The following is a 25,311-nucleotide window of genomic DNA, read 5'->3' on the forward strand; positions in this document are numbered from 1 at the left end:
TGTCAAGGCTCCCTGTGTAGGGTTTCATGAGCCACGGCATTAACGGGTAAGCGGAATCTCCAAGGATCACAATTGGTATTTCAACTTCCCCTACCGTGATCTTCCGCTCTGGGAAAAAAGTTCCAGCCTGCATCTTCCTGAACAGCCAAGTGTTCCGAAAGATGCGTTCGTCATGCACCTTTCCGGGCCAGCCTGTGTTAATGTCAATGAAACGCCCACGGTGATCCACAAGTGCCTGGAGAACCATAGAGAAATACCCCTTCCGATCAACGTACTCAGATCCTAGATTCTGGGGTGGTGCCAGAATAGGAATGTGCGTGCCAGCTATCGCCCCTCCACAGTTAGGGAACCCCATTTGTGCAAAGCCATTCACTATTTCCTGCACGTTACCCAGTGTCACAGTTCTTCTGAGTAGGATGCGATTAATGGCCTTGCAAACTTGCATCGACACGATTCCAACGGTAGACTTTCCCACTCCAAACTGGTTTGCGACTGACCGGTAGCTGTCTGGAGTTGCCAGCTTCCAGATTGCAATAGCCACCCGCTTCTCCACTGGCAGGGCAGCTCTCAATCTCGTGTCCTTGCACCGCAGGGTGGGGGCAAGCTCCTCACACAGTCCCATGAAAGTGGCTTTTCTCATCCGAAAGTAGATTTTTTTTTGTTACATAAAATTGCACTCAAAAAAACAAAACAATGCAAAACTTTAGAGCCTATAAGTCCACTCAGTCCTACTTCTTATTCAGCCAATCACTAAGACAAATAAGTTTGTTTACATTTACGGGAGATAATGCTGCCCCCTTCTTATTTACATTGTCACTGAGAACAGGCATTTGCATGGCACTTTTGTAACCGGCATTGCAAGGTATTTACGTGCCAGATATGCTAAACATTCATATGCCTCTTCATCTTTGGCACCATTCCAGAGGACAGGCTTCCATGCTGATGACGCTCGTTAAAAAAATAATGCGTTAATTAAATTTGTGACTGAACTCTTTGGGGGAGAATTGCATTTCTCCGGCTCTGTTTTACCCGCATTCTGCCATATATTTCATGTTATGCTAGTTTCGGATGATGACCCACCACATGTTCATTTTAAGAATACTTTTGCAGATTTGACAAAACTCAAAGGTACCAATGTGAGATTTCTAAAGATAGCTACAGCACTTGACTCAAAATCTGAGAGGGATAAGGTGTGGAGCATGATTTCAGAAGTCTTAAAAGAGCAATACTCCGATGCAGAAATACAGAACCCAAACCACGAAAAAAGAAAATCAACCTTCTGTTAGTGGCATCTGACTCAGATGATGAAAATGAACATGCCTTGGTCCACACTGCTTTGGATTGTTTTCATCAGCATGGACGCATGTCCTCTGGAATGGTGGATGAAGCATGAAGGGACATGTGAATCTTTAGTGCATCTGGCATGTAAATATCTTGTGACTAGGGTGACCAGATGTCCCGATTTTATAGGGACAGTCCTGATATTTGGGGCTTTGTCTTATATAGGTGCCAATTACCCCCCACCTCCTGTCCCGATTTTTCACCCTTGCTATCTGGTTACCCTACTTGTGACGCCGGCTGCAACAGTGTCATGGGAACAAACGCCTGTTCTCACTTTCAGGTGACATTGTGAACAAGAAGCATGCAGCATTATCTCCTGCAAACGTAAACAAACTTGTTTGTCTGAGCGATTGTCTGAACAAGCAATAGAACTGAGTGGACTTGTAGGCACTAAAGTTTGATATTGTTTTATTTTTGAATGCAGGTTTTTTTTTTTTTAACATAATTCTATATTTGAAAGTTCAACTTTCATGATAAAGAGACTGCACTACAGTACTTGTATTAGGTTAACTGAAAAATAGTATTTCTTTTGTTTTTTACAGTGCAAATATTTGTAATAAAAAATAAATATAAAGTGAGTTCTATACACTTGGTATTCTGTGTTGTAATTGAAATCAATATATTTGAAAATGTAGAAAACATCCACAAATATTTAAATAAATTATATTCTATTATTCTTTAATGGTGCAATTAATCACAATTATTTTTTTTAATCGCTTGGCAGCCCTAGCATAAAGTAAATAGACTGACTTCAGCAGAAGCCAAATTTGCTCTTTTTAGACTCAAACATCGGGAGAGAGAGCAGGAAAAATTCTTACATTGAGATTAAAAGTGAGAGGTCAAAGTCCCAAATAGTATCAATCAAATCAGAACAAGGGCGGGTTATTGCTAATCACAAAGAGGATCAATGATCAATTTTTGAAATTCCACAAGGCTCTTTACAATAATGATTTACCACCTGATCCAGAAGAACTGAATAATTTTGTTAAAACTCTTAACCTCCCACAAATCTCAGAAGAGCAGCAGGCCAGACTGACCTCTCCCTGGCAATCAGAGGAAATAATCAAGGCCAGGAAAGAAATGGGTCTTGGCAAGACTCAGAGCCCTGATTGTCTACTGTTAGAATTCAATCAAAGTCTCAAAGAAATTCTGGTCCCTCAGCTGTTCTACATTTACAAAGATGCCTTAAAGAAATGTACATTACCTCCTACTATGAGGGAAGCACTAAATATTGTACTAATTAAACCGTGTAAGGAAGCGCAAAAGCTATAGACTCATCTCTTTAGTCAATACTGATATATAAAAATACTTTTTCAAGCCTCTTGGGCAATATTTTTGAAAGTAACAAGTGATAAGGTTCACCCCAAATCAGGTGGGATTTATTAAAAAGGGCATGGTCAGATAACACATCAGTTGATTTATATTATGGCATTCCATTAACACGCTAGAAATTCCGACGCAATCATTTCACTCAATGCAGAGAAAGCCTTTGACAGAATGAACTAGCAATATCTGTTTCTTACCCTGGATAAATTTGGCTTGGGAAAATCCTTTATTTCATGGGTATAACTATCATGTTTCAATCCCAACTCTCGTACCCTAACGAACAGTGTAATATTTCCCACCTTTGATCTGTTTCAGGGAAGTAGACACAGATGCCCCCTCTCCCCACTCCCATTCAATCTAGCATTAGAACCACTTGCAGTACTAATTAGGGAACACCAAGATATTCAATGGATCAAATCAGGAACTCTGGCCAAACAAAAATCCTTCTATATGCAGATGACATCCTCCTATTTATTAAAAACCCAGGTCAATCTATTCCAAATATTACAAACAATAGACAACAGTGGTAAATTCTCTGGCTACAGGATTAATTGGGTAAGTCAGAAGCAATGAAGATCTCATTAGATCTAGCTGGAAGTAGCTCTCCTATAGGGACATTTAGATGGCATCAGACAAACCTCAGATAGCTTGGCATCTTGTTCCCTAAGGAAATTAAAAACATAGTCAAGGTTAACCTAGCCCCATTAATCATGCAGTCAGCAAACGATTTAAACGGATGGAAGGCACTACCCCTCTCCCTTCGGGCGGGCGGGCGAGGGATGAATGCCCTTCCCAGGATACTTTTTATTCTGAATTCTCCCCTCCCTACATATTCCTTTTATTTTACTGAAATCGACAACATGTTTAGGTCTTTCTTGTAGGTGCTGGTAACAGGCCCAGAACACCCTTACAAAGATTACAGCCCCGTCAATACAGGTTGGTTTAGATTTCCCAACTTCACACTTTATGATAGGCAATAATTTTTAGCCAATCAGCACAGTGGCTTGTTCTTCGTGCTGTACAGTCCCAGATTGGCTCCAACTGGAGGCAGAATTGGTTGCTCCTTTACCCCTTTCCAATGTGGTGCACTTGGATTACTACAGATGCCTTAAAGAGCAATTACCAACGGTTGTGGCAGCCAGAAATACTTGGCATGCTATTTTGAAATTTAAAGACCACCCCCCTTCTACATACCAAGGCCTCTATCTGAAGTAACTTGAAACTCTGTATAAAAAGGAAACTTCATCATTTGGCCAGATAGGATTAGGAAAGGGATTTTGACCATCAATTTATTGAAAATGATACTTTCCTCCATTTTACAATATTAAAAGAAGTTTTGGTCTAGAGATTAAGAAGTGGCAATGTAGCCAACTCAAAAATGCCATCTCCCACCTGTTTGGCCCCAATGCCTGAGCTACCCTGACCCACCTGAACTGCTTTAATTTCTCCAAATATTATCCAGATTACCAAGACCTATGGCAACACTATATATACACACTTGGCCAGCAAATCTGAATTAAACATGGATTCCCTAAAAAAGAAATGGAAGGAGGAACCAGACCAGTTATTCTCTGCTAATGGAAACAAATTTTAGCCAATGCTCTGAACTGCTCTTTGAACCTGCATTTAAGATTAATCCAGCAGAAAATGGTGGCAGCATTGGACCTCTCTCTCTGTTCAAAACAGGTGCTGCTAAATCAGACAAATGCTGGCACTGTAATTCATAAAATGCTAACTTAACCCATATACTCTGGGAATGCTCCTATCCCTGTATGTTTTGGGAAGAACTTAACTGCAGAGTTAATTTTTTCCTATTAAATACAATTGTGTTACAAGCTAAACATGTAGTATTACAAAAATGGAAATCCAAAAAGCAGCCAATAATTGAAGACTAGAGCACAGACATAATAAGCTTGGCGACCACAGAAAGGATTGTATACTGTAACAGAAATACCCAAGAAAAAATTCTCAGATATTGGATGCTTTCCTGTAAGTATCTGAATGATCCTATTAACTACATGGGCCCCCTCCTCACCATCTCTATCCCCGTCTTCTGAATTTTGCTTCTATTCTTTACCTTATTCTAATAATTTTACTTTTAACTAGTTGGATTTTTATAAACAAAGTTGTTTATGTAAATTGTGTAATACAAATGATTTATAATTTAATTGTTCAGATTATATAATTAAATATTTCAGGTAATAGTTAAGATTAGGTAGCAAATGGTTAATATATTATGAGAAATTTTTTTATAGTTTGTATGTTTTTCTGTGTGTGGATATTTTAAAAATTTAATAAAGAATTAATAGAAAAAACTAAAAATGTACATCTTGACTAAGTGACAACTAAGAATATGATCACTGCCAACAGGAATTTGAAGGGAGCAGACAGCAAGGAAGAAGAATGGTTCACTGTAAGCACAAGAGGGCATGAATTGGATTAATTGAATTCAACTGACCCAAGAGGAAATTCAGGATGGCTATCAGGAGCTATTTCCTAACCGCAAGGCCTATTAGATCACTCTTTGGAAATTACTGAAACTCCACTGCTTGTGACATTTAAAACTAGCCAGGGCAGTGGTATGGAGAATAAACTGTATGGAGAAATCTTGCATTAGCTGAATAAGAGGGCAGATAAGATGTAACATAATAGATTTCCTCCCCAACCCTCCCAAGAATCTTCTCAGTTTCATGATTCTGTCTTCCATTCACAATAAGTTACTTGAACACAGAAATCTGATCTACTTTTAAATACTGTTGTACTGATGGGGATATATACTTAAGTCCACCTATCCAGTGAAGTCTCCATTTCTTGTGACAATTTCCAGAAGATTAAAAAACAAACAAACCCAAGATTGAGTGCTCCCCCTGCTGGATCTGTGGCAATGGTTCAGTAACTATTCCCAGGACTATGCTTGATATCACCCACCCACACCCACACCCACCTTAAGCTGAGCAAAAACAAGAGACCAGGGGTTGATAGGAGAGGGGGATGAAGTCACACTGGCACTTTTGTAGTTCTGATGTTCAAGGACAGCGATGACATACAAGCTACTGCAGAGCTCAGTGATCTTCCAAATAGAGCAATTAAATGATTAGCTTCTTTTAATCAAGAAGGCTTAGGGTACACACAAAATTTGGGTTGGAATGGATTACAATGATTAAATACTTGTTTAATGTGTATATAAAACACACTCATCACAGTCTCTGAGCACATATACAATACTTAAGTGACCCACATCTCTTGTTAACTAATGCTAACATCAAGACTCCCATGAAATAAGCCAAGTATATGCATCTTCCAGTCACATTTTTTCCAGGCAAAAGCTCTTTCACAACAGCTTGGGGAAAAATAATCCAAGTTTCAGATCTGTCATAATCAAGAACAAAAATAGAGATCAGTCTGAAAAGATCATGTGTCCTATTGCAGCATCTGAGACATCTCTTCATTCACCCGTTTCCTCGACAGCAGTAAAGAAGACACAGCTTTTTGTGCTCCTCTGACAATATGCAAGGCAGACAGAGGCGGCACTAGGATTTTAGTTAAATAAATTCTGCTGACTGGCCTCACTGGCTTCTTTATTTCCATCTATGTACCCTGACTGAGACTTGGGGTAGGTCTACGCTACCCGCCTGAATCGGTGGGTAGAAATCGATCCCCGAATCGCCGCTTCTACTCCACCAGCGGAGGTAGGAGTAAGCGCCGTCGACAGGGGAGCTGTCTACTCCACCAGCGGAGATCGATTTGCCGCTGTCCTCACAGCGGGGTAAATCGGCTCCGATACGTCGAATTCAGCTACGCTATTCACGTAGCTGAATTTGCGTATCTTAAATCGACCCCCCACCTCCCCCCGTAGTGAGGATGTAGTGTGAGAGGTTCTCCTCAGGGCATCCTAAACCTCTCCCTTACTGAGGCAGAGAAATAACACAATGGCAGTTTAAACTGTGTCAGCTCCCAGCCACACCAATCTGCCCCTGTCACCAGCAGACTCCAGGAGACTCTGCCAGTCTTAATCTCTTTGCAGGTAACATTCAGTGAATCACAGTTCCCCAGAGATCTGTCTCTGCAGTGTCCAGTCCATTCTCACTAGCCACTCACAGAAATGATTTAGTTTGCTTCCTTCAAAGAGATAGCTTACACACCAGCACTCACCAAACACACACTCTTTACCTTAATATGACAGCACTGAGATATTCTTAGTTTTACTATAAACTAAGTTTATTAATAAATAGAACAGAGATTTAAGTGATACTAAGCAGAGAAAACAAGGAAATGGTTACAAACAAAACAAAACATACTTTTCAGTGTCCAAGACTCAATTTTAGCAAGCTATAATCTTTGTCTAAACAGCTTTCTCACTTACATCAAGCTGCCAGCATCTTCAGCCCTTTCGGCAGGAGGAAGCAAAGTTAACAGAATCAGAGACTGTTATCCCCTTTGTTCTCTATGTGATGGATAAATATGTCTTTTTGCTCTCCTTATGTTTCCCAAAGTCTATGGTCGTTACCTGAAGAGCCAAGAAACCTTCCTGGGGGTTCAGACTTATGTGTCCCTTGATGTACTCACCACGCTGTGTCCTCCACCACTTGTTAGCTCGATTGCTTTGTTTACCTTATATGTAAATGTACTTGCATTGTCATCTGCCTGTAATCAAGCCAGGCAGAACCACATTCCTTTGTCTAAGGCAGATTTGTTTATTCATTGCTTCCAAAACATATTTCAATAACACAATAATAAATATTCTGACCACAGTGTGTTGAGTGTGCCCTTTGCCAGTTAGCATAAAGGGACTCTTAGGGTCACACTTGGATTGATGCTTTCTTCACTCTTCTTCAGGAGTGATTTCCTATGCAACAAGGACATTAGATCTGGGTACGAAGTGTCAGAACCTTCCCAGTCTCGGCTGTCCCACACCACTTCCACTAGTGGAAAAATAAGATTTAAATCAAGGTCCATAGTGTAAAGTCCTGAGAGTTAACAACTGCCATCCCTGGCAGCAGCAAATTAACCCACATCTCCAGCAACATTCTTGTCCAGGTCTGGATTCCTTTTCAATAAACCATATTCTCAAGAGCAACAGAGAGATACTGCCATTATAGAACAATCCAGTCTCCTGACAGTAGCCAATGCCAGATGTACCACAGAAAAGGCATACGCCTTCCATGATACAGAATGTTGTGCAAACTTATAACATGGGAGAAAGATTTCCTGATTCCTGCTAGTGATCTGCTTATGCCCTAAAACAGGGTCCACTGATTTAAATCAGTAATTTAAGTCACCAAGTAGAAAGTCTCCATTTAAATTATCAACTTTAATCAACTTTTTTGTTTGTACTTCTGTTATTTTCTAAAGAAAGGTGCATTCTCACTGGTTGATACAGCCATTAAAACATGTCGATTTACAACTAAATAGAGACTTTACACTATGTTCAGTACATCTTTTTGCTACCTAGGAGGGCGCACTATAGCTATATGTGTTTATTTAAGCAAAACTTAAATATTTTCAGATTCTTATTATACATTTTTAGTATGTTAGAAAATAGTAAATGATACATTGCTTATTTACTAGATGCTTAACTTTTTGCTCATGATTTGTGTCAAGCTGCATTAGGATTGTAACTGGTTTAATTAAACAAACAGCATATACAATTTAAATAAATAAAACCTTAAATGTTTTGGATACATAATCTTCTCTTATCAAAACAAGTTTCACATTTACAACCAAATGAGGTATTAAAGGAATAGAGGGATTAATTGTAGCCAGTGAATTAAGCTGAAGTATTTCAAGTCAGCCTGGGGAAATTTTCAAATACACCAAAGTGTAAGTGACTGGAGATTAAACTACTACTCGCCTTAGGCCTTGTCTACACTACACAGTTTTGTTGAGAAAAGTCAGCTTTTTGTTGACAAAACAGTGGATGGGTACTCACCAAAATGCTCCTCCTGCCAATGTAACTCCCCTGCTATGCTGACATAATAAAACCACCTCAACTAGAGGCTTATGTAGGTGTAGTTAAGTCGGTGTGGTTAAGGCGATGCAGTGTCTGCATTCCTTAGATCAGCTGTTAGCTGTCATTCTTCTTAATTTCATGGTGGAGCCCCAGGGGGCTTCCCCCCTGCTCCCAGCGGGGAATGGGGAGGTGAGCAGTCCCCAGCAGCTTTCCTCCCACTCCTGGTGAGGAACGGGGAGGCGGCAACCTGTCCGGAGCCTGTGGGGTGTCCAGGCTCTCAGATTCCCACACTGCCCCTCTTATGTCGGTGGAAGTGCTCCTGGTGAAGACGCGCACCACTCATCCGAGAAGGGTAGTGTGGACATCAGCCATTGCAGTAATTAATGCGGTGGCTGTACGTCAACCTAACATAGGTCGACTTATCTTTGTAGTATAGAGATAGCCTAAGTCTCTTGAAAATGAGACAATCTGCTAAGTTACTTAGGCTGTCCTTCAAAGTTTTTTTTTAAACTAGTAAATTTTATGTCCCTCCATCTTAATTTTTATTCCTAGACTGGAAGAGAAAGACCATTTTTTCTGCTTTTTCAACTCCCAATCAATTTCAACTTTGAATGAATTAGTCCAAATGAAGAACATATTCTCTCTATGCCTGCAAAAGAGGCTACTGGTGTCAAAAGCTGGTTTAGCACTTCAACAAACGCTGGCTCCAGGTGCTTAGCTAGTGCCTTCCACCAGTTCAGTGGTGTGACTTTCTTTAAAACATCATCAAACGTGTACTGCTTGAATGGTTCATTTCCAGCCCTGAAATTTATTATGGTTGGCAAGATTGATGGGTGATTATTCAATGCTCATGTCATAGCAGCATCTTCTTCAGCAGCTTGGCATCTACCTGGTACTCTCGGTTCAGAATACTGGCAAGAAAATGAGGTGGAGTAAGTGCTTGATCCATCCGATTATTTTACTGCCTAAAATTTAATTTTGGTGCTGGGTATTTCTTTTATCAATATCTCAAAGTTCTTTCCAAATTTTAACAGCATTAGCAATTCAGCAGCAATCTTTCTGTAGCTCGTCCAAGGCTATGAAAATAGGTTTCAGTATATTTATCATATCTTCTACATTTCCGTTTAGTCCGATGTTGAATACTCTGGCTGTGAGAGTTCCATTTATTTTGTCTCAATTTTCTTCACAAATTATCTTCAGAATAGGCTAGTTCTAAATAAACAGCTCAAAACAGTCAACCACTGACTTCCATCATACATCTTGAGTGAGAATTAGTTTAAATATATCTATTCTCTTCAGTGAAGCTGGAGGAAAGTGGTTGTTATGGAAGCATTTCACAACTTTAACTACTTTTTCCTTTATTCCTGCAGTTGTACTCAACTCTTTAGATAAAAGATGCATCAAATGAGCACTGCACACTCATATGTTGTAAGTTTCAGGTTCCCATCACTATCTTCTAGATTTCTTCTCATCTTTGCTACATTTGCCTCATTGCCCATGACAAAGCTACATACCTGACACTTGAATTTTTGTTCATAGTTTGCTATAGCTTTTACTGCCAGTTCTTTTAAGTATTCCGCGGCGTGGGCATTTCCTGTTGTATCAATTGTTTCTGTAAGAGACAACCGTATCTCTGTTATCACATAAGCACATATTATTGGAGCACTGTGTACACTGTTCCACACATCAGGACTCAGATTAACAAATTTCCCCATCATTGTTTTTTGCACACTGTTCAATTTTCTTCTCCCAACAACCTTTCAGCAATGTCTGCTCTGCTAGATGGAGTGTACCATATTTGTAATGATTGAACCATGTCAATGAAATATTTGTTCTGAAAAACATGAAAGGAAGAACTGTGCAATCTTTTCATTTATGGAGTCTTCCTGGAATTTGCTGGTCCTGATTGCAATTCATGCCTTTATTAACTGGATTATGATGAAGAAAGCTTGTTTTGATGCAGTTAATTTACTGTCTGAAGTATGTTTAGTTGCAGTACTGCTGGTGGTATCAGCAGATGACTCTGATGTTGTGGACATTGCAAATGATGGACATTCACAACTCCTTATGTCTAAGCAGGGACCCTGCAACAACAGGTAAAAAAGTCCCCCTCAGTCACTGGTTATTACTCAGGGCACTGCTTTAAAAAGATTGTAAATGAAAGATTTTCTCCTACTGCAGCTGACTGTACCACTGTTTAAATGGTATTTATTTCTAAACTCAGTTTTATAGGGCAAACAATTAGTAAATTATAAGGATAATCTTAATCTATTGTGACAAAGTTTCTCCTCTATCTTGGTGAGTCCTGCACTTTTGGGCGGATTTTCTTGCCTCAGAGATTCACCATGTGGGTTGAGGAACAGCCCAGAGACCTTCCCTCTGGTAGAACCCACAGTCCAGGGCAATTGGGAGGTTTGGGGGGAACCCGGGCCCGCCCTCTACTCCGGGTTCCAACTCAGGGCCCTGTGGACTGCAGCTGTCTAGAGTGCCTCCTGGAACAGCTGCACGACAGCTACAACTCCCTGGGCTACCTTCCCCATGGCCTCCTCCCAACACCTTCTTTAGCCTCACCACAGGACCTTCCTCCTGATGTCTGTTAATACTTATACTCCTCAGTCCTCCAGCTGCACGTCCTCTCACTCCCAGCTCCTTACACCCACACCTCACTAACTGGAGTGAGAGCCTTTTTATACCAGGTGTCCTGATTAGCCAGTCTGTCCTAATTGATTCTAGCAGCTTCTTCTTAATTGGTTCCAGGTGTCCTAATTAGCCTGCCTGCCTTAACTGGTTCCAGCAAGTTCCTGCTTGTTCTGGAACTGCCCCTGTTACCTTACCCAGGGAAAAGGGATCTACTTAATCTGGGACTAATATATCTGCCTTCTACCACTCTTCTGTAGCCATCTGGCTTGACCCTGTCACACTATTTAAACCCTTATCTCTAGCAACATACCAAACAACTTAGAGAAAAAACATATTTTAAATGTTAAAATTCATAAATGCCTAATAAAACTTTACTTTTAAAGAGGAAATCTTCACCTAGGATATTTGATTATACGGAGCAATAAAAATCCTTTCTAAAGTCCAGTAGTAATAGTAAAAATGTAATTGACACACTCCCACAACAAACTAACATATCAGTTACATTTTGAACAAACATTTTGAAATTCACAAGTAATTCACCAAAACCATAAATTTATGACAATAATCTAAGTTATCATTATTATCATAGTGTGACATGGAAGACAGCCCATAAAAATGGTGCAAAAATAAGTTTACTAACCAGCTGATCCAGATTGTTCAGGCACATCATCTTCAAAGTCACTGTCTTCTGAGGAGCAATTTTCATAATGTTGTTTCATTCTGGCAACCAGGCCTTGCATCTCTGTTGCACCATTCACAGTTGCCATGAGTTATTTTTTTACCCAGAAGTACAGGAATTTCTTGAATATATTCCCAAATAGGTTCTTTTTTACAACTTGCAGCCATGGCAGTTTTTTCCCTTCCAGTTCCTAGGTGTTGAAATCAACACTAGAAGCTACATTCTAAAGCAGGCCTGCACAACTCGTAAAGCGGCGAGGGCCATATTACTCCAAAGCAAACAACTGAGGGACGAAACCCCCCAAGCGCCGCCCAGCCCCCCCAAAACAAGCCACCACCACCCCCAGCACTGCCCACCCCATGGAAACAACCTCCCCAGCGCCGCCGAACCCACGCCACCCCGCGCGCGCCATCTGCTCCACGGAATTAAACCCTCTTCCCCAGCGCCGCCCCACCGAAACAGCAGTATTGAACCTCGGTAATATGTTATAGCAGCCCCTAAGATAGTATAATTAAGGTAAAAGAAAAATGTCTTTTTGCTAGAAGTAGAATAAGATCTTCCCCCCCCACTTTGTAATCGATTGCCCTGTTGAATGAATGAGGTGTGAATGCGGAAGGCGTGGAAGGCAGGCACCTCTGGACAGCTGCAACGCTTGGAGAGGGCAGGGCCAGCTCTAGGATTTTTGCCGCCCCAAGCAAAAAAATTTTTGGCCGCCTCCCCTTTCTTTTTCGTGCCCCCGGCCCCACCCCAACTCCACCCCTTCCGAACCCCTTCCCCAAATCCCCAGCACCGCCTCCTCCCCTGGCGTGCTGCATTTCTCGCCCCCATTGCTTCCTACGGGCCCCCCATGATGTCCCACCCTAGCTCACCTCCACTCCGCCTACTCCCCCGGGCATGCCGCCGCTCCGCTTCTCCCCCGTCCCTCTCAGGCGAGGGAGGGCGGAGAAGTGGAGCAGCAGCGCGTTCGGGGGAGCAGGCGGAGCAGAGGTGAGCTAGAGTGGGGGGGCGCAGGAAGTAATGAGGGGGTTAGAGGAACCGCTCCCCACTCCAGCTCACCTCCGCTCCACCACCACCGCCTCCCCCAAGCGCCCCGCCGCTTGGCTTCTCCTCCCTCCCAGCCTTGCTGCGCAAAACAGCTGTTTCGCGCGCAGCAAGCCTGGTAGGGAGGGAGAAGAAGCGGAGCGGTGGTGGCGCGCTCAGGGGAGCAGGTGGAGGCGAGATGGGGCAGCGAGGGCACTTTTTTCCCATGCCCCAGAGTTGGCACCTATGATGGCCGGCGCCAGAATGCCGCCCCTAGAAATGTGCCGCCCCAAGCACCTGCTTGTTTTGCTGGTGCCTGGAGCCGGCCCTGGGAGAGGGGATGGGAGCAAGACCAGATCAGTAGAACAGGTCAGCAACCAATTCACCACTCGCCTCCTCAGCTCCCTTGCCCCGGCTCGCCTCCTCACCCCCCGCCACTGCCCGCTCACTCGCCTCCTCAGCCCTCCACCCTCCCGGCTCGCCTACTCATTCCCTGCCACTGCCCGCTCCCTCACCTACTCACCCCCTCTCCCTCACCCGCTGCTTGTCTACTCACCCCCCCTCCGCCCGCGGGCCGCACAGTGAGCCCATCTACTCAACCCCCGCGGGCCGCACAATGAGCCCATGTGGGCCGCATGTGGCCCCCGGGCCGCATGTTGTGCAGGCCTGTTCTAAAGAATGTTGCCCTTTCTTCCCAGTGTCCTGCTTTGACAAATGTTGCGCCTTTCTGGCTGCATATTCTGCTTCTTGTCACATATCTCCTCTACCCCACTCCTACCCCAGAAAAACAAAAGAACTAACAACAATCCAAGACTTCTGGTAACATAACCTGTTGCACTGCAGTATTTTACTTGTTTAGAGACAGACAGGGAGGCAGTTGAGAAGTTAATGGATTTCTGTTTGTATCTGTCCATGTGCACATGTAAGAAGAGAGAGCAAGGCCATTTACCCGAAGTGCCCAGAACTGTATAGAAGCAAGGGCTGGTAGTTATTGGGCAGATCAGAGTATAAAATATTCATAGTTTGAGAACAGAGCTCAGGTGGGGAGAAGCTATAAAGTAGAGCTTGAAACCACTCCGATGGGTTCGGTGGATGAGCATGATGAGATACATGGTGGTGTCTCCTGGAGTCAGAGGCTAGGACCAATGCCTGTGATAACTTTGTCAGTCTCTTCACTCAGTAGCACAGCCCCCGGATCCCCCACAGGATCAAGCCCTTAATACAGTACATGACCTACTTTGCCATATTAACCTCAAAAGTTAACCCCCCGCCCCAATTCTTTCTTTATATAGAAAAGCAGTCTTTAACTCAAAGCTTTTGATAGAGGCTCATGGATTCAGCATATTAAATCTTCTATATTAAAAAGAAAAATAATTTAAACAAAAATCAAAAAATTCGATTTAAATAATTTAAAAAACCTTTAAGAAGAAGAAGAAGAAGAAGAAAAAAAAGTATTGATTTTTATCAACCCCGCCTTGAAACATGAGAATTGACAGGGCTTGTAGTTATAACTGCAGAAGCAAGTCTCATTCATATGAAGTCCTCTCTACATTAAGGAATTGAACAGCTGCCAGCAATAGGTTTTTCTGAACTGTTGTTGAAAACAGATTAAGTGACAGTATAGACAGAAAGTGTCACAGGAGCTTGGCATCCAAGCACAAGTTTGGTATAAGTCCCAACTATGCTTTCTGTAACAGTGGTTTTGTACCATTTACATTAGCAGTTACATTGTTACTAGCACAGGTTCAAATGGAGCAATTGCTGACAGCTGCAGTTCAGTTGCCCAGTGTAAAAGGAGACCAGGCCTTAAGCATCTATCCCTTTTTTCAAACTCACTGCCGCTGGATCTTGAGACATAGGGTGGTGAGCTCAACTGATCAGATGGCGGAGAAAATGTGATATGGAGGGTGCTGCTGTTGCCAGGTCTATCTAATGAGTAGACTCGGAAATTAAAGGAAAAGCTCTTGGGCTACTTACTGGTAGTGAGTGAAACCCAGGGTAGGTAAGTCAGCGTACTGCTCAGCAAAATCAGCCAGCCGGCTAATCACTGTGGCGAGCTGATGAGAGTGGGGGATGGGAGAAAACAGGCAGAGAGTCAGAAAAGGAATTGCAATGTAGAGAGAAGTTACAAGCTAACCCTGAACTGTCTTGGTACAGTGCTGACCCATGCTTAAGCATGATAGCGGTGGGGTACGGATTAAAAAGCATAACACCTTAACTGGCTCAATTTCTACAGCCACTAGGAGGCTTCATGTTTATTTGTCACTTGAGGTTGTATGCACAAGTTTTGCTCCCCATAAAACTTAGAGACACAGAAATGGTCACACCAGATTAGATCACAGGCCAGTCTAGTCTGTTTACCATCTCCACCAGCACCTGCTGGGCGAGTGATTAACCATTTAGTTCTCTCTTTTTCAGAACTGGGACAAGTAAAACGAAGCCACTTCTGGCACAACAGACCCTCCCACTTCCATACAGCCCCTCAGGAAGCAAGAGGCCTTGGGGGAGGCTGTGGAGAGACATGAGATCACATGAAGCTAAGGACTGCTCACCCACTCCACAGTAGTCAGCCACTTTTTCCTGGGTGTCTAAGTCCCAGAGGAACTCCACCTCACCAGCATCCACCCAGAGACCAACTAGGATAAACATCATTCACCCAGAGGCCATCAGCTGTGTCCACCTGCAGGACGCTGCGCACACGACCTCTTTCTCACCTTGGGCAGCAGCAGGTTGAACCCATCGCGGAGAACAATCAGGTCCTGGAAGGAACGAGTAAAGAAAGTTCAGTTCAACTCTGCTCACTCCCCTTTCTCGTTTGTGGGGGGGGAGAAGTTCTAGCCTCTCTGAACACACAGCTGCCATGGATAATTAAACTGCTCTTCCCTCCCAAGGAATCTCTAAGAAAGAGCCTCTCCATTTCTCATCCTAAAACTCACACTTTCCTGAAGCATTTTGATCATTTGTATCAGAGGGACCTTCTTTAAGCCAAGGAGGACTGGATATTTGTCAGGGCCCATCAATGTCATTGCTTCTATATCAGCCAGAAGGGGTCCTGCAAAGCAACATGAATCCTGTTCAAACCCTCTTGGGTAGAAATCATGCTTTTGTAGAATTCCTAGTGCCCCAAGGGAATGAGACTAAATCCTAATCGCCCCACATGAAAGTGCAGGCACTACTTGCCACAGATCTACAGGGCTGTTTCAAGACTTCACTTCAAAAAGGCTGGCTGGCCCGGTAGAGCTTTCCTTTAACCTTCTCTGGCGCAATCAAATATAGCTGAGTCCAAATGGTATGGGAAAAGCAGCTACCAAGCTGCTAAAGTCCAGGCAAAATGCAGGACTGCCACAGGAGAAGAGCAAAAGTGCACTACGAGGTCTCGAACAAAAGGAACAACAGTGGTTATGATGAGTTTGGGAGGGGTTGGGGAAGACAGCAACATGCTGGGGAATAACACTATTTTGTATAAGATTTGTACAGGCCACCCCGAAACCCTTGACAGAAGCAAATACTGAAGAGCAGGACATTGTGTGTGTGTGTGTGTGGGGGGGGGTTATACAAGATTCTTATCCATTCTATTGACCCTGAATAGCTCTTCTATTGGAACAATCCAGATTTTCCATACAACAATTGAAAGCTCATGATCTGCATATGTCAAAAGTGGCCTTGATTTCTCAAATCAGTGAACTGGTGACTAACTGGCATGACCAACAGATCTCACAGACTTTTCTTCTTTGTGCAACTCACATGATTGTGAATTTCCCTAGTTTAAAGCAACAGATGACACACATGGGGCTTAGTAAGTGCTGTTGTTGGAGGATGGATCTTGCTTCATGCCAAAAAGAGTGCAGCATTGCTCTGCAGCTGTCAGTATGTTTAGGAGAACTAGAACTCCAGCCAACACTGACTAAAATAGTCTCTAGTGAGATTGGGACAGGGAGAATTAGCTCCAGAAGTAAAATTAAATAAAAAAAACTTTCAAAAAATTCTATTTGGAGATTTTATTTTTAAAAGTAAGTTTATTTTAAATTATCAAGAGAGCAGCATTTGGTGGGTTCGGTGCAGCTCTCTAGAGAACAAACTCTCTATTATTTTACCGTGTTATCGCCCACATAGCAGGAAGTGGCTCCAAGATGAATGATAGCAGCAGCTTTTGGACAACAGTGGGCAAAAGTATGCACGTGAGCCATCACATCATGACGCAACCTCTTCTCCTCCTCAGCTGCCATCTTGAAGTCTATGTTATCCAGGTTTGCTTCCATCTCTTGGATTTGATCATCTGTGATAGGCAGTCCCAGTGACTGAAGGGGAAAAAGAAAGCAAACACAAAAAAATCTCTCTCCCTCTGACAGAAAGAGCCCAAACCAAATGGAGACAGAAGCAACACACACTTTAGCCCCATGTAACTCTTCTTGGATTACTGTCAATTAGAGATTCTTGTGAGTAAAAGGCCACATTATGGGACTGTTGTAGCAAGTGATTTAGTTCAGGGGTTCTAAAATTTTTTCAATAGGGTAGCCTATATATTAGCGTCTCTTGGTCACCATTCCCCTCCGAAACACAATTACATAACATCCTTGTGACAATAGCAGCAATTACTTTCATGGAAAGGCACTTTCAGGAAAGTAATGTATTAGAGCTTCTCAACGGAGTTTAGTGGCTGGAAAGGAGAAGCACCACCATGTGAACTTGCCAGCAAAACTCTGCAGACCATCAGTTGTCCTTTGCTTTAAGTAAGTACCAAACCCTCTATTTTCTGTTGCTTGTAAATTTCTGAATTTTTTTCCTTCATAGACCTCATCTTAGCTCAAAACTAAAACGTCTCGGAAGTTGGGGTAAATCAATTCAGTCACTTCGCTTAGACAAGTGATGTAAACAGCACATTTTTCACTTGAAAAAAATATTGCTACACTTCCTTGTCCCCCCGCTCCCCGCCCTTAATTTACGTAAAACTGGAGTAGTAGATTTCAGACTGGCAAACTGTTAGTATTCCATGCGGAACAGCCACTAGGCTGTGCTTAAAAAAATATGGAAGTTATTTTAGAGGGACAGCTACTTAAAAAAATTACACTTGTTTGAAAAGTTATTTTACCTATGTTTTACAAGTAATACCTTAGAATACTATAGTTTAAAGATGTATAATTAGGCAGTTGGATTACCATTCTGTTTGTGTGCATCTTTCATACAGCAACAGGAGAAAATTAAAATGGGAAAATGTAATAAACCACAAGAGTTAGCAGGAACCCACAAAACTCACTAGCTGGCAAATTGATTCCATTCCTTTCAAGTTAAAGGTTTAAAGCTAGGTATTTGCACATGCGCATAAGTAACAGTGTGTTTCAATTGTGCAAAAGTGCATGTCCCACAGTCTGAACTGGCAGATGGTATTTTGCTATATTCCTTATTGTCTGGTCTACACAATTATGCTTTTGTACAAATCTCACAAACATGGAATTGTGTAAGTTATCAAGGTCAAGAAGATACCGTATATACTTGATCATAAGCCGGTTCGTTTATAAGCCAACCCCTGCAAGATGGATAAGTAAACATGGAATTTTTTTATGACCCGTTCATAAGCCGACCCTATAATTTAGGGGTCGGCAAACTTTGGCTCCCGGCCCATCAGGATAAGCCGCTGGTGGTCCGAGATGGTTTGTTTACCTCGAGCGTCCGCAGGCCCCGGAGCTGCAGCTGGTTTGGAGGCAGGGGGGAGAGCAGCGTGGCCAGAAGTGGAGAGACTCTGGCCTCACCTCTTCCCTTCTGTCTCTGTGCTGCCTCTCCTTGCTCCCTCTGTTGGGGGAAGGGGCTGTGTCCCACTCTCCCTCTCTACACCCGTTCATAAGCCAAACCCCGTCTCTGGTGCGTCCCTTATTTACTAAAATAAATTCGGTATATACGGTCAGTACTTCCATTTTTATGCAAAATGGCACCTGCTGGCACTGTGCTGCAGCGCTCTCCTTTTGGTGAGAAAATTAATGCAACAAAATACACTGAATTCTCAACGTCAGTGCTGGATTAAACACATTTCAGGATAATCAAAAGATAAGGATTTGAGACCAACAATAACTCAGCCCCACTGCTCAGGCACCATATTTTTAGTCCAGTGGTTTTCAACCTTTCCCATCTGCGACCCAAAATCCATCCACAGATTGGGACTCATCCAAATCCCACAACTCTTTGGGGCAGCAAAAGATTGTGGACCTGGAATCACAGCAAGAACTCAGCTGGTTTGCATGGAGGCACTAAACAGAGACGTCTGAGTGTTAGGAGGAGTTGCTGGTAGTGGATGATGCTCCGCCTGAGGATGCATCAAGCTCTGCACCTGGTGAAGGACTGAGAGGAAGGAAAGGACTGCAGTGGGAGAGCTGGGACAGGACAGAAATGGATCTGTGGCAGGGCAGCAGCAGGGAAGTAAGGAAATAACTTGGAATTACTTTAAGTCAAAGTTGCAGAAACTGTCTGAAGCCTGCATCCCAAAAAAAGGGAAAAAGTTCATAAGGAAGGGATGCAAACCAAGCTGGATGAGCAAGGATCTCAAACAGGTTATTAGGAGAAAGAAGAAGCCTACAAAGAATGGAAGATGGGATGGATCAGCAGGGAAAGATACCTGCTGAAGGTCAGAAAGTATAGAGAAAAAGTGAGAACTACCAAAAGCCAAGCAGAGTTGGATCTTGCAAAGGAAATTAAACCTACAGTAAAATGTTCTATAGCCATATAAATAAAAAGAAAACAAAGAAAGAAGTGGGACTGGCTAAACACTGAGGATGGGGTGGAGATTAAAGATAATCTAGGCATGGCCCAACACAATACTTTGCCTCAGTTTTTAATAAGGGTAATGAGGATCTTAGGAGTAGTAGCAGGGTGACTAATGGAAATGAGGATATGGAAGTAGAAATTGCCACATCTGAGATGGAAGTCAAACTCAAACAATTTAATGGGACTTCTCATAACTATAAAGGGAAGGGTAACAACCCTTCTGTATACAATACTATAAAATCCCTCCTGGCCAGAGGCACCAAAATCCTTTTACCTGTAAAGGGTTAAGAAGCTCAGGTAACCTGGCTGACACATGACCCAAAGGACCAATAAGGGGACAAGATACTTTCAAATCTTGTTTGTGCTCTTTGTTTTCGTGGGTGCTCGCTCTTGGGACTAAGAGGGACTGGACATCAATCCATGCTCTCCAAACCTTTCTGAACAAGACTCTCATATTTCAAACTTGTAAGTAACAGCCAGGCAAGGCGTATTTAGTTTATCTTTGTTTTTCTTAGCCATTTCAGCTGCCACCTCTGCTAAGTGTCCACCGAGCTGTGGCCTCAGCTCTACCATGTACTGGTCTGTAGATGCTGTACCCAAGGCAGGCCCTTTCGAAATTTTCTAAGGCGGCCTCAGTATCATTGCCTGCCTTGTAGGTGGGGAATTTTCTGGGATGGGAAGCGGTACCTGGAGGGGGTTGCTAGGGTTGTCTGGTATATCCTGCTTATCCCTTGCCCTCTCTAACTCCAGTTCATGCTTCCTCTCTCTTTCCCTCTCCTCCATCGCTCTCTTGTGGGCAGCCTCGATGGCTTTCTCTGCCTCCATAGCTCTCTTGTGGGCAGCCTCTTTGGCTTTCTCTTCTCTTTCAGCAGCTTCCTTCTTGAGTTTTTTTAATTTGATCAGTCTCTTATACTCCTTTTCTTTCTCCTGTGCTTCCAGTCTGGCCAGCTCTAGTTTATTAGCAGCATCACTGGTACTCATTTTCCTGCTTTCTTGTGCTGGGCCACACCCCTTCTGCAGTTCATTGAAACTGGGATGCACTCAGCTCAGGGGCTGCTTAGTTAACAGAGACTTTCACAGCATTCAGTGTTCAGCCTTTCTGGGTTTAAACTAGCTATACCCAAGAATTAGAAAGAAAGAAAACAAACAAACAAAACAAACAACCCAGCTTGTGAATTCCTTTGCTACTGTAACTTGACCCCTCTGCCTTCAGGCAGAGGAAAAAAAAAAAAAAAAACTAACAAGAAAAATGTGTCCTTTTAAAGTCCTGTTGTGCTTTTGGTTAAAAAATGATCCCACCGCTCTGCCACCATGTCAAGGTTCCTTCCCCACTCTGAAATCTAGGGTACAGATGTGGGGACCCGCATGAAAGCCCCCTAAGCTTATGTCTACCAGCTTAGGTTAAAACCTGGTACACAGCCACCACCAAGAGATTTAACAGGAAACAGGGAAAGGACCACTTGGAGTTCCTCTTCCCCCAAAATATCCCCCCAAGCCCTTACACCCCCTTTCCTGGGGAGGCTTGGGAATAATATCCTAACCAATTGGTTACAAAGTGATCAAAGACCCAAACCCCTGGGTCTTTGGACAATGGAAAAATCAGTCAGGTTCTTAAAAGAAGGATTTTATTAAAAAGAAAAAGTAAAAATCATCTCTGTAAGATCAGGATGGAAAATAACTTTAAGGGTAATCAGATTCAAAGAGCCCAGAGGAACCCCCTTCTAGCCTTAGTTTCAAAGTTACAGCAAAACAGGGATAAACCTCCCTCTAGCAAAGGGAACATTCACAAGTTGAGGAAAACAAAGAAACTAATACGCCTTGCCTGGCTATTACTTACAAGTTTGAAATATGAGAGACTTGTTCAGAAAGATTTGGAGAGTATGCATTGATGTCCAGTCCCTCTTAGTCCCAAGAGCGAACACCCACGAAAACAAAGAGCACAAACAAGATTTGAAAGTATCTTGTCCCCTTATTGGTCAGGTGTCAGCCAGGTTACCTGAGCTTCTTAACCCTTTACAGATAAAAGGATTTTGGTGCCTCTGGCCAGGAGGGATTTTATAGTATTGTATACAGAAGGGTTGTTACCCTTCCCTTTATAGTTACGACACACTAAACTGGGGGGCCTGGATAATCTCCATCCAAGAATATTTAAGGAACTGGCGCACAAAATTACAAACCCAATAGCAAGAATTTTTAATGAATCTATAAACTCGGGGGCTGTACCCTGTGACTCGAGAACTGCTAATACAGTACCTATTTTTAAGAAAGGGGGAAAATATGACCAGGAAACTACCAGCCTGTTAGTTTGGCCTCAATTGTATGCAAGGTTTTGGAACAAATTTTGAAAGACAAAGTAGCTAAGGACATAGCGGTCAATGGCAGTTGGGATAAAATACAACATGATTTTATAAAAGGTAGATCATGCCAGACCAACCTGATCTCCAAGAAGATAATTGATTTTTTTTTTCGACAAAGGAAATGCAATAGTTCTGATCTATCTGGATTTCAGTAAATTTTCACATAGGAAATTATTAGTTAAACTGGAGAAGATGGGGATTAATATGAGAACTGAAAGGTGGATAAGGAACTAGCTAAATAGGGAACTAAAACAGGTCATACGAAAGGTGAACTGTCAGGCTGGAGAGGAGCTCTTCAGGGATCGGTCTTGGGAGCAATCTTATTTAACATTTTTATTAATAACCTTGGCACAAAAAATGGAAGTGTGCTAATAAAATTTGCAGATAACACAAAGTTTGAAGGAATTGCCAATATGGAGGAGGACCAGAATATCATACAAGAAGATCTGGACGACCTTAAATGTTGGAGTAATAGAAATGGGATGAAACAGGGCCGCCAAGAGGATTCAGGGAGCCTGGGGTCTTCGGCGGTGGGGGGCCCCGCCGCGGAAGGACCCGCCGCTGCAGATCCAGAGCAGAAGCTCCAGGGGCTCAGGCCCCACGAGAGTCTTCCGGGGCCCCCGGAGCGAGTGAAGGACCCCGCTCCAAGGGCCCCAAAAAACTCTCGTGGGGGCCCCTGTGGGGCCCGGGGCAAATTGCCCCCCCCCCCCGGCGGCCCTGGGATGAAATTTAACAGTGGAAAGTACAAGATCATGGCACTTGGGACTAACAAGAATTTTTGCTATAAGCTGGCCATTTATCAATTGGAAGTGACAGAGGAGGAGAAAGACTTGGGCGTACTGGTTGATCAAAGGATGACTATGAGCCACCAATGTGATGCAGCCAGCTGTGTAAAAGGCTAATGCAGTCCTAGGATGCATCAGGCAAAGTATTTCCAGTAGAGACAGGGAAGTTTTAGTACCATTATACAAAGCACTGAGACATCATCTGGAATACTGTGTGCAATTCTGGTCTCCTGTGTTTAAGAGAGATGAATTCAAATTGGAACAGGTACAGAGAAGAGTTACTAGGATGATCAGAGAAATGGAAATCTACCTTATGAGACGAGACTCAAAGACCTTGGCTTGTTTAACCTAACCAAAAGAAGGCTGAGGGGAGATATAGTTGCTCTCTCTAAATACATCAGAGGGATAAATACCAGGAAGGGAAAGGAGTTATTTAAGTACCAATGTTGACACAAGAACAAATGGATATAAACTGGCCATTGACAAGTTTAAGTTTGAAATTAGATGAAAGTTTCTAACCATCAGAAGAGTGAACTTCTGGGACAGGCTTCCACGGGCATCAGTGGGGGCAAAAAACCTAACTGGCTTCAAGACTGAGCTTGATGATGGTATGCTGAGACTGCCTACAATGGCACGAAGCTGACCTGCAACTGCTGGAAGCAAATATCTCCAATGGCCGGTAATGGGACACTAGATGGGGAGGACTCAGTTACTACAGAGAATTCTTTCCCAGGTGTCTGGCTGGTGGGTCTTGCCCACATGCTCAGGGTCTAACTGATTGCCATATTTGGGGTCAGGAAGGAATTTTCCTCCAGGTCAGATTGGCTGAGATCCTTGGAGGGGGAGGGGTTGCCTTCCTCTGCATCAAGGGGCATAGATCACTTGCAGGCTTAAACTAATGCAATTGGTGGATTCTCTGTAACTTGAAGTCTTTAAATCATGATTTGAGGACTTCAATAAATTAACCAGATGTTCCGAGTCTATTACAGGAGTGGGTGGGTGAGGTTCTGTGGCCTGCAATGTGCAGGACGTCAAATTAATTAACATGAAAGCCCCTTCTGGCCTTAAAGTCTATGAAAGAGGTTCTTTTTCATTTAGCCTTGCTTGGTTTCTAAAACTCCTGATTTTGCTAAATATGTTGTTGTTTCTCAACCCTAGGGTGTACCCTGGAGGACTCAAGCTTGCAATGCACTTTTGAGCCATTTCCCATAGATTGTGAAACTATATTTGACATAGAAAGTTAAGGGCATAATCTGTTATCTTGTTACACATAGTACCTTATTTGCAACCTAGCAGATGTAACTCAGATGTAGAAGCCTTAATTTTTGAATCAACTGACTTTTGTTCATTGAAAATCTGAAGATGTAATTTTTTTGCATTTAACAAATATGAATGTCAGAAACATGTCAAACCCCTAACTAGTCAGAAAGCTCCAATGGCACACAGCATTTTAAAAGCGGTTTTCTTTCCAGGAGGAGGAATCCAACTGGCTGAAGTGTTTTGAGATATGGGGATCTAGTATTATTGCACCCAGAGGGGAGAGCTGGTGAGACAGAGGGATTTCCTGGAGAACCCATTAGCTAATTACTACCAAAATGGAACTAAAAACAATATGCTTCAGGAAGGGCAATAGCACCTTGAGTATCCAGACCCAACTAAAAAGCCACTTAGCCTCACAGTGCTGTCACCAAGACCAGGGCCGGCTCTGGCTTTTTTGCCGCCCCCGACAAAAAAGCCTCCCACCGCTCCCCGACCGGCCGGAGTGCCGGGGGGAGGGCGGCGAGCCTGGCCGGAGCGCCAGGGGGAGGGCGGCGAGCCCGGCCGGGGCCCTGCTCTCCCCGGCCGGCCAGAGCGCAGTGCTTACAACTTGTGGGGATCAAAGGGTGTGAGTTCAGTATCCTAAGGTTTGATTTCTGTTGTGAATATACTGACAAAGGTACCCTGGTGTGTTGTGTCTGCAGCTGCTGGTATTGTGGCCTTCAGAGGCTTTGTCTACACTGGAAATTTCATTGTCGTTCAGGGGTGTTAAGTGTCACCCCCCTCCCCCAAATGACAAAAGTTTACCAATGAAAAATGCCGGTGTGAACAGCACTTTGTTGGCAGGAGAGCAACAAAGCTGCTGCCATTCGTGGGGGATGGAAGTTTTTTTGTTGGCAGGAGAGCTTTCTCCTGCCGACAAACAGCAGCTACACTGCGCACCTTTTAAAAGCACAGCTGTGGCAGCACAACTGTGTCACTAAAAGTGAGGTAGTGTAGACAAAGTCAGAGTCTCCTGCCCCACACACCTACAGAACAGCTAAGCCTGATAAGGAGGAAAAAGAAGAGGACGCAGGATGACATGTTCCAGAAGATGCTGCAAGCCTGTGCTGCATCAGAGAACGAGCCCAGGGCCTGGAGGATGACAGCATGGAGAAGGAAAGAGTGGAGAGGAGGAAGGCCCAGGAGTCCAAGCAGGACAAG

General features: G+C 43.3%; 1 protein-coding gene across 1 annotated transcript in view; it reads right to left on the bottom strand.

The window, feature by feature from the left end:
- Window positions 1–25,311, bottom strand: part of ADSL (adenylosuccinate lyase) — a 46,717-nt gene that overhangs the window by 15,676 nt on the left and 5,730 nt on the right. Inside the window, exons 2-4 of the mRNA XM_034775957.1 lie at window positions 17,051–17,254; window positions 15,671–15,715; window positions 14,934–15,013 (exon numbers count right to left, since the gene is read on the bottom strand). Coding sequence (XP_034631848.1) covers window positions 14,934–15,013; window positions 15,671–15,715; window positions 17,051–17,254 — 329 coding nt within the window. The remainder of the gene's footprint in view (window positions 1–14,933; window positions 15,014–15,670; window positions 15,716–17,050; window positions 17,255–25,311) is intronic.

Source organism: Trachemys scripta, chromosome 1, assembly GCF_013100865.1.
Source record: "Trachemys scripta elegans isolate TJP31775 chromosome 1, CAS_Tse_1.0, whole genome shotgun sequence".
NCBI lineage: Eukaryota > Metazoa > Chordata > Testudines > Emydidae > Trachemys > Trachemys scripta.